At 39.6% G+C, this 15,931-nt stretch overlaps 1 protein-coding gene across 1 annotated transcript; it reads left to right on the top strand.

Moving 5' to 3' along the window:
- Nucleotides 1–210: 210 nt before the first annotated feature.
- LOC119884456 (arrestin domain-containing protein 2-like) lies at nt 211–5,915 on the top strand. Its single transcript, XM_038694856.1, has 7 exons — nt 211–934; nt 2,578–2,795; nt 2,898–3,000; nt 3,091–3,347; nt 3,448–3,610; nt 4,034–4,194; nt 4,499–5,915. The coding sequence occupies exons 1-7, from the start codon at nt 661–663 to the stop codon at nt 4,550–4,552; spliced, it is 1,230 nt and encodes a 409-aa protein (XP_038550784.1). The 5' UTR covers nt 211–660; the 3' UTR covers nt 4,553–5,915.
- Nucleotides 5,916–15,931: the final 10,016 nt, after the last annotated feature.

The raw sequence follows: 15,931 nt of genomic DNA, 5'->3' as shown, positions 1-15,931 counted from the left end.
AATGTTGGCATCATGGTGGTTTCTTTCTCAGGCTTTGTCCAGACTTGTTCTGATGGTTGATGAATAAATGAAATAAAACGTAGGCCTGTTGAGAATTTTCTCCTTTGTGTAATTATGTTTATAACAAAACAATAAACCACCAAAAATCAAATCAAACAAATCAAACAGTAGCCCCTGGTCTCACGCCTAGGTGTGAGGTCTGGTTTTCAGATGCAGCAGCAGATTTTTCACACATCACTTGCCCCAGCTGTGTTTATTATTGGAAACAGCTGCTGCAGTGTTAGTTGTTAACTTGAACTCCACTGCTCAACGTTTGAAACGTCCCGGAAGTTGTGTTTAACATTTTGATAATTAAGTAGCCAAATGCAACCACATGTCTTATTTACAACTGCAGCAGTGATAAGTCGGTGTTAAAGGGGAGCACCTGAAGGCAGCACCAGGCTTCAACCCTCTCCTGAGCCCTTACGTAATACACTGAGAGATCCGCCCACTTTCTCAGACTGCAAATAGCGCTGCAGCCGAAAATGTTTTCACAGTTTGAGCTTTAAACAAGTGAACAAAAGACATCCGAAGATCCACCTCAGCATACTTTAAATACCTACTCCGGAACAAGAATTAAGGAATCATTTACTATTGAGAGGACTCGCACAACCTGCTAAAATGATTTTCGACAGTTTGAAAAAGTTTGCCATCGCCTTCGACTCTCCGGAGGTGGACTGTCCTCCGGTGTTCAGCAGCGGGGATGTGGTGTCCGGCCGGGTGGTGCTGGATCTGTCCCGGGAGAGTCGTGTGGACTCTCTAAAGCTCCACGCCGAAGGATTCGCTAAAGTGCACTGGACCGAGTCCCGGTCCGCCGGCTCCAGCACCGCATACACCCAAAACTATAGCGACGAGGTGGAGTACCTGAACCGGAGAGAGGTGCTGCTCCAGGCAGGTCAGTCCGCTCTGCAGGCACGGTAATGGGGGAGACCGCAGTGTGTACTTCCTGTCTGTAAACTTGTGAAACTGTCTGCTAGTTGGGGTTCCCAACAGCAAAACAAGCGTCCTCTCATTGAGCAAATGTCAAGCGAGTAAAAACAGTAACGTTAGTCCAGTTGGCTCATTTGTCTGGAGACACTGGGCTAGTTGTGTGTCTGCAAATTGAGAATAGTGTAGTTTTCATATTTAATGTGCGAGTTAACGTTACACAGCTCATGAACGTGGTCTTTTTTTCTGGCAAGGTCAAGTTGTTTTCCTCACATTTTGCTGGTTATGGTTATGGCTTGATTCATAAACTTGTTGTAACTTTTAGCTGCTAACTGTAGTTGACTAGATCTAATTTTCTGTGATTGAAACAATACCTAAGTTTAAAGGATTTTGTTAGAAGCCTTTCCAGAGATGTGTACTATGTTGTTGGGTACTTCCTTAAAGAAGTAAAACCGAACATCCAGATTAAGACAAAGCACAAGACAAGCATTCATTCATTGACAATTGGGTTTGGGTTGGTTAGTTATTTCTTCAAATTGCCATATGATAAGTTTTGTTGCTAGGCATAACTTATTTAAGTAAAAGAAAAACAAGCTGTATAGGAAGAGAGCACAACATGCAGCAACAGCTGTGTGTGCACTCCTTTTTCATTGTGAAAACATCTGTTGAAAGAAATCTGACATCAGACTTTTCCTCATTCAAAGAAAGTCCTGAGTTGTTTCTTTTCTCCACAGGGATGTGGGAGAACCTCAGGTTCCTGTCTTCGTTCATTGGCACAGCGTTGTTTTGGTTTAAAGTGTAGACAGGAAATTCACAGCCAGGGCTTCGACAATTTTACGTTTTCATGCAGTGTTTTAATTTTATAAAAGCCTGTTTGCAAACAAGATCAAAAACATCATATAATGTTAAAGAATTAGGTGCTGTTTGAAAGTATATATTTTTTTTGCTGGTGTGCACAAAAACATACAGCAGAAAGCTCATAACAACCCACTTGACCCATTAAGAGGATTTGACAGTGACTGTATTGTTATTTAAGTCGAGTTGGAGCTTCAAGCTAACAAAGCAACACAAAACACATCAAGTCTGTTAAACACAAACACGTGCTCATGGACCTGTGCAGCAAGAGAGAAAAAAAACCCCGGAGCAGTTGAGACAGGCTGTGTAGTACAGCTTGAGGAAAACATGTTCTCAGTCAGCACAAATGGAGGAACCGCCCCTCTGAGAAAGCACAGAAGCCATGTGATTACATAGAAAGACAGAGAGATTTCTATTTCAACAAGAGGCACACTTAAAAGATCTGTTCTTGCTCTCTCGCTAAGACAGTTTTATTTTTGTAGACTTCTAAAAAAAAACACTGGTCTTGTTTGCACTAGTTGTGCAGGTTTAGCATAGTTTAACTATTATGTCATTGTGCCAGATGATATATGGCTGTTATAGTACTTCATGCTCTTCTTTCTGATATTCACCTGGCACCAACAGGAGGAAACTTGGCACATCTGAATTGAAGTTACACTCACTGTCCTGTATTCTTGAAATCAAATGAACAAAACAGAACCATAGTGAATGAACTCTAACATACATTTGTTTGTCTGTTTTATCTCCTCTCCTCAGATAATGGTGAAGCAACAGTCCTTCCTGCCGGCAGACATGAATTTCCTTTCAGCTTCCAACTGCCTGAGGAGACTCTGGTCACCTCCTTCGAGGGGAAACACGGCAGCATCCGTTACTGGGTCAAAGTTAAGCTACATAGGCCTTGGGCCACCGTCAAGAAGATAAAGAAGGAGTTTACAGTCATTGAACCCATCGACATCAACACACCGGCCTTATTGGTGAGCATCTCAGCCCTCACATGTCATGATTGTGTCATTACACAAGGCATGATTTTCTGGGCGTTTTGAGGCACGTGTCTCATTTGGTCTCGTCATTACCAGGCGCCACAGGCCGGAACGAAGGACAAGATGGCACGGGCGTGGTACCGTAACTTTGGGCAGGTGTCTGTAACTGCAAAGATCGACCGCAAAGGGTACACACCAGGTGAGACTCTAGCTCCTAAAGCAAGTAAACAAAATACTAGTCTTTGTAGGCCATTGTCTGCAATTTCTAACGTACCTTCTCTATCCGCAGGTGAGGTGATTCCTGTCTTTGCGGAGTTTGACAACTCTACCTCCAGATCAGTTGTGCCCAAAGCCTACATCACTCAGACACAGACATTCATTGCCCGCGGCACTATGAAGCAGAAGCGCGCGGTGGTTGGCACACTGTGCGGTGATATTGTGGGCGCCAGATGCAGAGAGACATGGCATGGTCGCGCCATCAAGATCCCACCCGTGGGACCCTCCATCCTACAGTGCCGCATTATCAAAGTGGAGTACATGCTCAAGGTGAGCTCAGTCAACAGCTTTATTTTGTTAGGAATTCCGTACTTCCATGCTACGCTTTGCCCATATCTCACTAAAAGTTCTCCTCTTTTCCTCCCACCAGGTTTGTGTTGATGTTCCTGGGACATCAAAGCTGTGTCTGGAGCTGCCGCTGGTTATAGGCACCATCCCCCTCCATCCCTTCGGCAGCCGCACCTCCAGCGTCAGCAGCCAGTATAGTGTCAACCTGGAGTGGCTGCGCATGGCCATCCCCGAGCAGCCTGAGCGTAAGTGTCCTTTTAATACTGCAGTGATTAATAGACTTTTTTTAAATTATTTTCTTTCCTCACTCACTTAGTAGAAATCTTTTCAACTGCTAATGCTCAGACTGGGCAGATCAACACATGATAGAGAGAGACTATCACTTTTTCTTTTGTTTTGCTTTGACAATAAATATTCACAGCTAAATGAATAAATTGCTACTTTTTGCTTTTCAAAGAGCCTCTTTAATATCTATGGACCTGTTCCCTCTTATTTTTATGATCACTGTCTGCCAAAATACCACTGGGTCAGATGCCTTTTGTTAGAGCAAAAGGCAGTAAATGTAATGTGGGTTTCTAACTGCACTGATGATTCAGCAGCTTAGTGTTTGGACCTGTACTGTTCTGTTGAGTCAGACCAGCGGATTAATCCCGCCTCTTTCCCTGCAGCTCCTCCAGATTACAGCTCTGTGGTGACAGAGGAGGAGGCAGAGCAGCGCAACAACGCGGTGGTCCCGCAACCTGTCGACGACCTCAGTGGGATCCTGGAACGCCCCCTCATGGCATTTGTCCAAGAGTTTCGCTTCCGACCTCCGCCTGTGTACAGTGAGGTGAGTCACCAAATGCTGGAAACAAAACCAACCTATACCCGTTTATTTAGTTTGATTGGCATATATAAATGAATGTAGTTGAATTTTAAAACATCCCTAGCAGACTTATTTCCTGCCTAAGAGACTCTTGAGATCACAGCTGAATTGTATAACAGTAACTACATAAAAACAAATCAGTGGGTGTACGCATCATAGCGCTGAATGTTTTGCTCGGAGAAAGACTGAATTATCTTCTTACTTAACCTTCATCTTGTGTGTCTTTTTTTTTATTTATTTATTTTTTTTCCCCATTTCCTGCCTACAGATTGACCCAAACCCTCAGCCCTTCAACATGAGACCTCGCTGCATGACATGTTGAACCATGAACCCTGCCTGAGTGTTTAGCAACTTAAATTAATGAAACAAATCAAGAGATTTGTCTTCTCCTGGATTACTTCTCTCTGATGAATGGCACCTGGTCCCACCAAGTGTCATGTAGAGGGACTAAAGCGCCATGGAGAGGTCAGGAGATGGAGCTCGCAGGAACTGGATGTCACTGGAGGAGCCGCCACTTGGTTTCCAAATCCATAAAGCAAAGTGGATGCTTTCTTGTTCTGTTACAAGCAAAGTCTCCACATCAGTTCCTGTCCTCCCCAAGTGACCTTTGGCTCCTGGTGAAGTGAGCTACAAATACCTCCCAGTCAACGATTCCCTTATGTGAAGAGAATTTTCTGATTTAAGGAGTTTAGGACATATTGTGGGGGAAAGGTCACTTGATATTTATCTGGTGCAGAGTTGGGGTTGCACCTGGTGTTCAGATATTTTTTAAAAAACGCTCTTGATAATTTGACGAATGTTTAGTAGCACATTGTCATCTTTGAGTGGCATACAGAGAGAACTGCAATTATTGTCTTCAACTCCCCTTGTCCTAGCAACACAGTAGATTTTAACAACCTACATGGCTATGCATTGTGTGCCTGTGATAATTTCTACTGTTACTTAAGCACATACTGTATCTGAAGGAGTGCTACTAGAGCAGGCAAGTCAATAAGCAGATGTATTTTATGCATGCAGGTCACAATATGTTAAAGGGAAAAATATGTATGCCTTAATTATCTGCCATTGAGGATTGCATGAGAGTTTCAGGGAGCCGTTCTCTCAGAGTTGAATAGATCTAAATGTTTTCTGAAAGAACAAAAACGTTGAATTGTACATGGATGAATTCCTAGAGAAGTGCTATGTTAATGCAAGCCTTAAGGCACTGGAGTGTCAGATAGCTGTGGGTGTTGATATTAACTCAGTGATTAAATAGGATGAGCAGTTTGTGTATAAAGCTGCACAAGGCTCATAGATTAGCTCTCCCAGCTGCTAAACAAAAGGAGGAGGAGGAGATAGAGACCTCTGAGCCATGTGGCCTGAAGCTTTTGATGGGAGCCAGATGCCTTGGTGCTGTGGGGCACTTTGTGAAGCTCAACCACTACTCAGCGTTCAAGTCGAGCCTTAAGCTGGGGAAGCCACTGAAATGTATGGACAAAGAACATTCCAAAAACTGACTTGAGGATTGTTTTCTCTTCAACTTCCAAAAAACTGTTAGGAGTATGAAAGAAGTCTTCAGGGTCATCTGTGCGACTTTGTCGGAACGCACTGAAAAAACGAATGTATTTTTATACAAATGCAATTGTTGAATCACAATCTTGCCTAAGTTTTGTAATTGTTTTTTCTAATATAAAAGCTTAAACTGATGTTTGTCTTCAGTGTTTCCTTCAAACCATGACTGGTATGTAAACTGTACACTTTGTTGGAAATAGCAGAGAGTCTCTGTTCAGCATGCTGCATGCCAGTGAAATGGTACATTGTGTTCAGCAGTGTCAAAGCTAGATCATTCCCAAGGGCAGAGTTTGTTGGAGAAACAAAATACTCTCAGTGGATCCAAACAATAATTACAGAGTTTTGCCTGTGATAGCTCTAATATTTTGCACTTAATGCAATCCAGTTTTCACTAAATAATTATCTGTCACAGTTCAGCTGATATATTGATCTGATCTGGTGTCCTCTTGTACAGATTTGTTTACACGAAAATTCCGTGAGGATCCAAGTTATTTTTTGCCACATGTAAACATAGGAACAAACAAGCAGCTCAGTGAATTATACACAAAGCTATAAATATTGCTAAAGGCCAAGCTGAAGAAATTCTTGGGGGTTTATTCACTGAAACATCTTAAAGTAGAATAGAGAGATGTTCAGTGCAGTGCTGAGGAAGGACCAACCTTTATAGTTGTAAAATACTTTCAAAGAACAATGTAGAAGCCATCCAAGGAAGGTTCAAATCAACTGGACAGTCCAGTTGCACCTTGATTTCAACCTTCCTTGAATAATTCTGACCTGGACGACTGAGAACCTTTGCAGATATAAATGTAGAAGTCAGTAAGTCTTCCTTATTATCTTTGTGCAGATTTATTTTCTTAATCAGCACTGAAATGATTGTTTGAGTAATTGATCAGTTGATCAACAACAGTTTTGATAATCAATTAAACATTTAAGTAATTTATCAAGCCAAAATACCTGAGATTAGGTGGTTCCAGCTGCTTCAATGTGAGGATTTGATGTATCTGTTTTATATCATTGTAAATTTAAAAAACAACCAATTTTACATTCCAAACAATTAAGTGAATGCCCCATAGAGAAATCAATAATGAATAAATTAGTAGTAGCTTATCTGTCTTTACACCAAGTAGAAACCGAGCTAGATCATGTTCCTCAAAGCATATGTTTAGTGTTAATTAGATACAATATTATTACTTGACAAGATTAAGAACAAAACTGCCAAAAGTTTAGATTTCAGACTGGCAATACCATACCATATATTAAAGTTGACTTTGTGCCGGAAAAAAGTGTAGCATGGTTTTTGGTGGTAAACAAATGCCAACCACAAACTCTAGCAGAAAAACACAGCTACAAAAATAAATAAAAAGTTTAAACATGATGTTCCTTAAATTCTCTGAATTTATATGAACTCTACTCACCTAATCATCATTGTAAACACAGACAGAGAATCATAATAAACATTTAAGGCTTCATATACGTCTTTAAAGGATTAAAGTTAGTTGCTTTATCCATCAGGAGTATTTAGATTAGACATAGACTAGATTCAGACTGCATGACGTAAAAGTGGCTTATGTAAGCATGAAATCCACAGGGGTTAGACTCAATAAGGTTAGACTTAGAATTAATATAATTAATCCTGCACTCTTAAACAACAAATACCCTTTTGTAAATGTATCTGATCAGAGTGAAACTGACACTGAGGTCCTCTCAGTGTTCACTGCAGTGACCTGACAGTGACGCTCCCTCTGTTTTTTTAACAAGGGACTTTCCACCCAGGAGAACAGAAGTAATGACAGAAGTGAACAAGCTGTGTCATGACTTTGCCTGCCATCCTACGATATCCATCTTGTTCCTGACACCCTTGTTGTTTTTATGATGCTTTTATTTGAGGTCAGAATGAGTCATTTAAACTTTTAAATGTTTTGTAATTTCAGTTTCTACTGTTGTCAAACCTGCCCATCTGGTTTGGCGTGTGAAATAATTTCTTAAGTATTCTGTTTGTCTATATTATATATAGTGTGGTTTACTTGTGTGCTTTCTTGTGTTTTTCCGTAGTTTTTTTCTATCAGTGAGTTTCCAACAAAGACCTCCATGCAGACTATATAGAAAAGTCATGTTTTGTTACACCTGCTACTTCTCTGGAAAGGCACACTTGTTTCTGCATTAAGGTTCTTCATCTTCTCGAATAATTTTGTGTTACATTTGATGTGAACCATAGAAGCATATAACAAACTCCTTGTACACAGGCTACTAACACTAAAAACAAAATACTAAGCCCACATATACATTTTACAAGGATGTACATTAACTTAAATGTTATATTGTCTCTTACTTTGCTCTTATTGATGTATCCTGTTATTTGTAGTTGCAATTACAACATTTCCATATGTTAACTTAAAAACTTAAAAACTTGATAATATGATGCATTATTCTTGAGGTAAAACGACCAGTCTACAGTATAGACGATTAGAGCTGAACTGATATGTTGATAATCGATTAGTCGACTGAAAATGTATTCAATGAACAATTTTATTAATTGTATAAATAATTTTTAATGCAAATATGCCAAACATTTATTGGTTCCAACTTTTCAAATGCTAGGATTTGCTGTTTTTTCTGTCATTATTTTAACAATTTTATTAAATAAGCAGTGTGAATGTCACTTTGGGCTCTAGGTAATCGCATTGGGCATTGTTAATATTTTTTACAACCCAAATAATTTATCAATGAATTAAGAAAATAATTAGCAGATTAATGCACAAAATAATCATTAGTTGCAGCTGCAATAGCATAGTTAAAAATGAGCTCTACCTCAACCAACTACAACAGTAAAATGTTGATATAATATCATATAAAAATATAAATATAACAGTCACATGGGCCATTTGGGCCATTGAGTAATTTTACTTTTGATAGTTTTCCTGAATATACTCACATACTTTTACTTAAGTAACATTTTCAATGGAGGACATTTACTTGTAATACAAGTGTGGTATTAGTACTTTTACTTAACTTAAGGATCTGAAGACTTCATCCACCATTGCTTTCCATGCTTTTCAGAAGGTTGAAGTCTTAATTTGGAAGGAAACTCTCCCTGTAGATTCACACCTTGTTACCTGCATACATCCCTTTACATCCCCATCTTTGTTCTGGTTATTTTTTGATTTTTTGACCCAGACTTGAGATGGACAGGCACAATAGGACTCTCTTGTATTTAAGTAAGTAAGTACAATGAACACAAAAAAACTCAGGAAGTAGTTTTCACATTCATAGTTTAGAACATAAGAAAGTTAAAAATATCAAGTAAAGGACAAATAGAAATGTATAAACTATATAGAATCCTCATCTGGGTACACATTTGTTAAATCTCAACATGTGATTGCTATAACTGGTTGCTTGAACAACAACAACATCTGGGGAACGTTGAAGGATAATCAGTGATGTGTTCCAAGAAATCTGTACATCCTATTAGTTTGCACCCCTCACAAACTCAAACTCAAACTCACAAAAACTTCACAAAAACTGCCTTTGACCACTGGTGATCATTTCCTCCGAAGTCTTTGTTCAATGCTAAATTAGGTTAACACAAACACATGAGCCAAATAGCGACAAAGTGTTTCCTTTACGCAAGTTCTGGACAAATTGTGGACAGTGCAGTGTGCATCCCCAATCACTAATTATATTTCTGAGGAGCAATGAATTGTGAAGTGGTTGCATGGTACAAAGTGTAAACAAGCTGCTGAATGTGAGTGTGTATGTGTATGCGTGTATACAGTGTGTCATTGAAACATTTCGGAACAACTTGCTTGAGGAAATGTGAATGATTTAGTTAAGGTTGCACTTCCAATTGATTCATGAGAGAAAAAAGTTCTGTCACAGGTTCAGCGCAGCTTCTGGAAACATGTCCGTCAACAGTATGTGTCCTGCAACAGCGTCTATGGGCAAGGCACTAAACCCTCTACTGTACAAAATGTTAAACATTTTGTTTCCAAAATATCATGTCACCTGTTTATTGTTTTCAGATTTGAACATGTGTAAAGCAAAGCTTGGAAAATACACTATGTGGTCAAAAGTAGGTGGTGTTTATACAGTCTTTGAGTTTATGGACCAGAACTGATGATCTGTTGAGCTTTTCCAGTCATTCTGTAATGGATGTACATACATAAATATAAAATAAATAACTCTTGTTATCAGGAAATGTTGGAATGCTCCTTGAATTAGCAGTCACTTCAATAGATGCTGTGATGGTGGATTTACAAAATCTCTCAGATTTAACAGGCAGTTTTAATTTTACTTTGCAGTTGGTTGTTTGGGGAAAGGGGTTAAACTAGTCAACAGGGCCGGGGTCAAGGTGATATATGTCTACAAGGAGTCTGTTAAAAGGAACTCTCTCTTGAAACCAGTCAGTCAGTCACTATTGTCAATAATATATGGGGATCTGGATCTGCACTCAGCAGACAGTTGCGGTTGCACCTATTGCATATCTGGATGAGAGATTCCTCATGTGGTTCCCTTCCTGAGGTTTGTGGAGTTTTTCTGTGTCTGAGCTGAACTAATGATAGAGGGTATTGTATGTTGTAAAGTACTCAGACAGAAGTGTGTGGTTTGGGGCTTTATAAATAAACTTCACTTGAATTTGCAGAGTGTGTACATGGGTTTGTGTGAGTCATCCTGAGTTGCCAGAGTTGTTGCCCAGACATTGTCGACTGTCTACTGAACGCCACCGTGATACACACACAAAGACAAACACTTGGGACCAAACGATCAGTTTTGACCCCACCCTCCCAATCAGCAGAGCAAGTGCCACTAACCAACCCATTTGTGCATATTAACTCACCTCACCTTCACGGGCTAATGGGAAGTCAGGATCCAGACTGTATTTACTTTAATTGTAGAGCACATTAGAGACTTAATGACTACATATTGAGTCATTGACACTGCAAACATGCAACACAAGACTAACAGCTCTGACGAGTCAGAGGTTTTCAAAGTGACAGCAGCTCAAAAATTAGTTCCCGTTGAAGATAAAAGTTAAATTTAAATGTTTTGATTAACAATAATATGTATTTTTTTAATTAACATAGATTTGCTGTTGTGGCACTATGGATGCAATCAGATGATTCATACACTCGAGCAGCTGATTTTCACATCAATGAAGAAGTTTCTGTGTTGTGCGGTTAATGCCAAAGACGTCAAACTATGTTCCCATTTGTAAGTAGACAAGTTGTTTCCCAGCATCCACTGCAAAAATCACTTTCCCTTTAATATCATGTAAGGTCTCAAAAAATAAACCATACAAGTGTCTTTAGTGTAAACTGCCATAGGCCTCCTTAACCATCAGCAAATGAAATCCTTACAGTTTTAATACACACAACTCTTTGTCTGTGTCAGCCATTATCATCATCAGCCATCACAATTCATGATCTAGTCATGGTTTTTGATGACTTTCCATAATCTGGCTAATGTTGGCTGCAAGATCAGAGATAACTTTATACAGACTAATCTGTCTTTACGCATAATAAGCACAATAAGTTCTTCAAAATCATGATCAAGAACCCAAAAAATTATGTCGTCAGTATTCTGTGTTATTGTGCAATGACTGTGCCGGTTAGGGCTTGATGGGGACACATAATATATGGAGCCAGGTGAAGAGAGGAGTTTGTTGCTGCTTTTCCACACATCCTCTTACACATTGTCTTGCTTTCCAAGGCATCTTACCTTTTTCTCTACTTTCTTGTGTCAGTTTTAATACAATTTAATACTTTTCAAACTTGACCCCAGATGCTCTTATATCTCTTATTTGATTTTTTTTAGTATGTCTGTAGTAAACGTGGAGTTACATTGGTGCAGTTGTATTACATTGTTTTGAGACTCTGTGGTTGGAAAACAGTGTGCAGACCAAGGACTCTTGATACCAAACTTCCTCTCTCAGCCCTTCTTGTAACAGAGCTGTCTATCTGTGTAATCCTTCTGTAGTGTGTTAAAGTAGCAGCAGTCACACAGTGTGTTAAAGTAGCAGCAGTCACTCTTATCAGGACACATTTCATCATTCATCATTTTTACCTGTTTCTAATGTTGATAACACTGAATACAAAAGACTCGTCAAGGTTGTTGGAAGGAAGTCACTCGTTCTGATTTATTTTCCTTATTACATTTAAAATCAGTAAATCAGTTTTGGCTTACATTCCAAGCGGATCACAACAAGACTGGAGGGAACGGCGGCAGACAAACCAAAACATGCACAAGTTGTTTTCCCCCCAGCACTGAGGCAGCTGAATGGGAGGGCGTATCTTTGTTTTGGAAGACATCATAAGGCTTTGTTTTGTGTAGTGTTGGAGGGCAATGCAGGCAGTTTGTTGGGTGTTTGAGTGTGAATATTCCTCCATGGCCAAATTCAGTATGTTTTTTCTTCAGGGCCAGAGAGTCGACTTAAGTATCTGTTCTGTCATTTCATGTCTTGGAGTTTTTCCTTGCATGGGTCAGAGTAATGTACAACACTATGACAAGAACGCTAATTTAAAGCCAAAGAGGCAACCAATAAGCTGATGGCAAAAGCCTTGAAATTGTTCTCTGTATACTACTGTATTGTTCAAGAAGAGGGTTTTGTTTTGATCAAATGTTTTTATGCGATGTACAACAACAATGTTCTCATGATGGCAAGTTATATTCTTAAACACAAATCACAAGACTAAGAGTACAGCCATGCTCGCTGCTCTGTGAGGCTATAGTAGCTGTGAAGCACAGCGGTGCTTTGAGCTAAATGCAAGCATGCTAACATGCTGATCCTGAGAAGTTACTATATTTCATGTTCACCACCTTAGTTTAGCATGTTAACATGGTAACGTTTTCAAGTTAGAAACAAAAGTACAGCTGAGACTGATTTGAAACAACCGAAACAATCTTTTCACGTAGTAACAAATCAAATGAATGAGAGAGAAAAGCTCATCTAATGATATGCTCATTGTTTATAAGAACGCCAAAATCTGAGCTGTTTTTTTGTAAAGGGGTGCTTAGAATTTAGATTTTAATCTCATAAGTTTTTCATTATGTACTTGAATAGAACATGAAAAATATGAATATGAAAATATGATTATTCTTTAAAAACAAAAGTGCGTCCAACACATAACAGCACTTATGCACTCCTGCTTTTAAACTTTTTGGAGACTCTCTCTTGTGTGTGTGTGTGTGTGTGTGTGTGTTAAGTGTGCTATTCACAACTGAATAACAGAACTGAATAACACAACTCTGTGCCATGAATAATTCCTTTGATGTCAAGATCAATCTGATGATCTGACCAATTACAGTTTTTCTCCATTGGTTTGGCTCATTTCTTGAAACAGAAATTACATTCTCAAACCTCTAAGATCATTTGGCAAAACAGTCTTACAGTTCAGAACAACACTATAGCTCACTTGCAAAAGTGTCTCTCCCAAAACTGTTCACTCATGCTTCCAAACTAAATTCCTTTCCCATACAAAGAGTCAGTGCCAAGAAAATGGCAAAGATCCTTCTCAATTGCTTTGGCTCATTTCTTGAAACAGACTGGATGTTCTCAACACTCTTGGTGCTTTTGCCAGAATAACGTGGATGGTTCGGCACAACACCATGGTTCACCTGCAAAAGCTCAAAACAGTTCACTCATGTGTCAAATAATATAAATATATCTATCTATCTATCTATCTATATATATAATATGTCACAATAACATATTGTGGCAGGTGAGGCCCTACGAGACCTCTCTCATTTTCAGGGATCAAATCCAAATGAAGGCGGTCCAAGAAGATGAGGAGCTTCTGTGTATTGTATGGGCCAAGACTGGGGATGTGAGTGGCCACACCATTCTCGGATATGGCAGCACACATAGTTATATTGCCCCCTTGCTGGCCTGGGACATCCACTGTGGCCCGGTGGCCAATAATATTACGGCCACGTCTTCAGCCCTTGGCCAGGTTGAAGCCAGCTTCATCCACAAACACGAGGATGTGATGGGTCTAGTTTCCTTCCAATGCCATTATTCTCTACAACAGCGTAAAAGATAACATCAAATCAGTCATACAGAGGAGTCATACACTACAGTTACAGACAATTACATAGGAATGTTCTATGTTCTCCACAAGTTCAACATACTACTAGCCACTACTCCAGTGGTTCCAAACCTGGGGTACATGTACCCCTATTTGACAGAAAGGGGAGGGGGAAAATCATCAATGACTAGACTTACTGAAATGTTACAGTAAAACCCACAGTATTAGGTAGATTTAAATGGGAGGCACTAATTGCAGCTCTTTGACCCCTTTTCTTATTGTATGTTATATTCTTCAAAATAAGGATTACAATGATAATTGCATCATACAGTAAGCTGCAGTTTTTAGGCAAAATGTTGAAGTCAGATAAATCAAATACTTTCATACCTGAATTACCTGGATACACAAATCCGGTAAAGTGGGTAAACCAAAAAAGTTAGGGAACCACTACTTAATTGTAAAAAAGGTTATAATGATGGACAACTAGTAACTGACTTAAATGTACATACTGATACCGCAGCTCTTTCACTCTATTTATCAGAGATCCTCTCAAATGGTACCCTGTAAATTTGCTTCATTGTCATCTGATTCTTTTTCAATATCCGGTCAATTGTGGAGATGTTTATAAAGTTGACATTTTGGAATATGGCATTGTCTTGTAGGATTGCAGTGCGGATCTGTCTCAATGTGATGGCATTATTTGCCATTTTATTATAGTTTGTTTTCTCCAATGTTTTTCTTGTCATTTTTAGTATCATAACATCCCAGTGAGGTAAGATATTACACACACACACACACACACACTAAATGAATAAGTAAATGTGTAAATAAATATATTTCTTGCTCTATGCTCTATGTCCTGCCCTATACAACATATAATTCCATCATTGACTGACTACATACCTGTTTTCCCTGCAAAAGGTTTGGATGATGGAGGAGAATGTAGAGCGAGGCACATTAGGCTGCACTCTGCGACCCGCCTCCGCCATTGTGAGGCCATGGTTGATGACATGGTCTATAATTGTGGCCCGAATTTCGTCTGGGACAGCATGGTATCTTCATGCTCCTCGGCCTCTTCTCCCTATTCTACCACCACGCACCCTTACTCCTCCTCCTCCTCCTCCTCCTCCTCCTCCTCCTCCTCTTCCTCTTCCTCTTCCTCTTCCTCGAGCAGGCAGTTGCATTTAATTGGCCAGGTGCCTCCATGTTCAGAAATTGTACTGGTCCTGCATGGTCAAGCTCTTTACATACATTCACAGTAATGGACAGCACCTGTCAGGTAACTAAACATACTGTTTGATTGGTCATCTGAGATGTGTGACACTCCTTCTTCGTTAGTTAAGTTCTAGTTTCACCTGACTGTCAATTGCTGTAATAAATTTATCAAATGTTCCAAGGAATTCATATATTTATGTTATTCATGATATTATGTTCTTGACTAATTGTGACAATTGAACAGACTATTGTGCACGTGATGACTTATACAATGAAATGACGCTGACACGTTTTGGAGTGAACAACCATTAGACTGCAGAATCAACAATCAGTTTAGATCAACAACATCTATTCACTTGAAAATTGTGCTAAATGTAGGCTACCTGTACTTAATCATTTGCAAAGATGTACTGAGACATTGAGACATGTACTTAGACATTTGCAATTTGATGAAATGAATGAGAAATTCAATTCTGTTGTGAACAATTGCCAAGTGGTTTGGAGGTTTGTCCATGATGTTTTGAAAATGAAGAAATGAGCCAAACCAATGGAGAAAAACTGTAAGTGTCTCTTTCAGCCAAGTGACGCCAACATGCCAGGACGGACACGGTGTGACATCAGGACGTAGCGCTCTGGTTGTAATCAACGCCTTGTTGACTCTAAAGAGAGTGGGGGGGATCAGCTTGCAGCTCCCCTCCCTTTTCGAGACTTCATGGAAATCAGTGTAACTTCAGAGGGGTCACAGAACAGACAGCAGAGAGTTGCACACCACGCTGCTCCCCAGAATATTCTTGAAGGGGAAAAATACCATGTAGGAACAAACAACATCCCCAAACAACATGCAAAAAGAGCAGCTTTGTTAATGTCTGCTCCTCCCACAGTTGTAATTCAGGGTTCCACAAAATCTACTTGTT

Source organism: Micropterus salmoides, unplaced genomic scaffold (assembly GCF_014851395.1).
Source record: "Micropterus salmoides isolate LMB-PRFRI ecotype aquatic unplaced genomic scaffold, ASM1485139v1 Ms_hic_scaffold_3465, whole genome shotgun sequence".
Lineage (NCBI taxonomy): Eukaryota > Metazoa > Chordata > Actinopteri > Centrarchiformes > Centrarchidae > Micropterus > Micropterus salmoides.
Note: the sequence above shows the minus strand (reverse complement) of the source record. Positions and strands in the feature narration are given on the sequence as shown.

Coding starts and splice junctions, on each gene's coding strand:
- LOC119884456 (XM_038694856.1), top strand. CDS start 661: ATGATTTTCGACAGTTTGAAAAAGTTTGCCATCGCCTTCGACTCTCCG. Junction 2,796..2,897: donor TCAACACACCGGCCTTATTG/GTGAGCATCTCA, acceptor CGTCATTACCAG/GCGCCACAGGCCGGAACGAA. Junction 3,611..4,033: donor CATCCCCGAGCAGCCTGAGC/GTAAGTGTCCTT, acceptor CTTTCCCTGCAG/CTCCTCCAGATTACAGCTCT.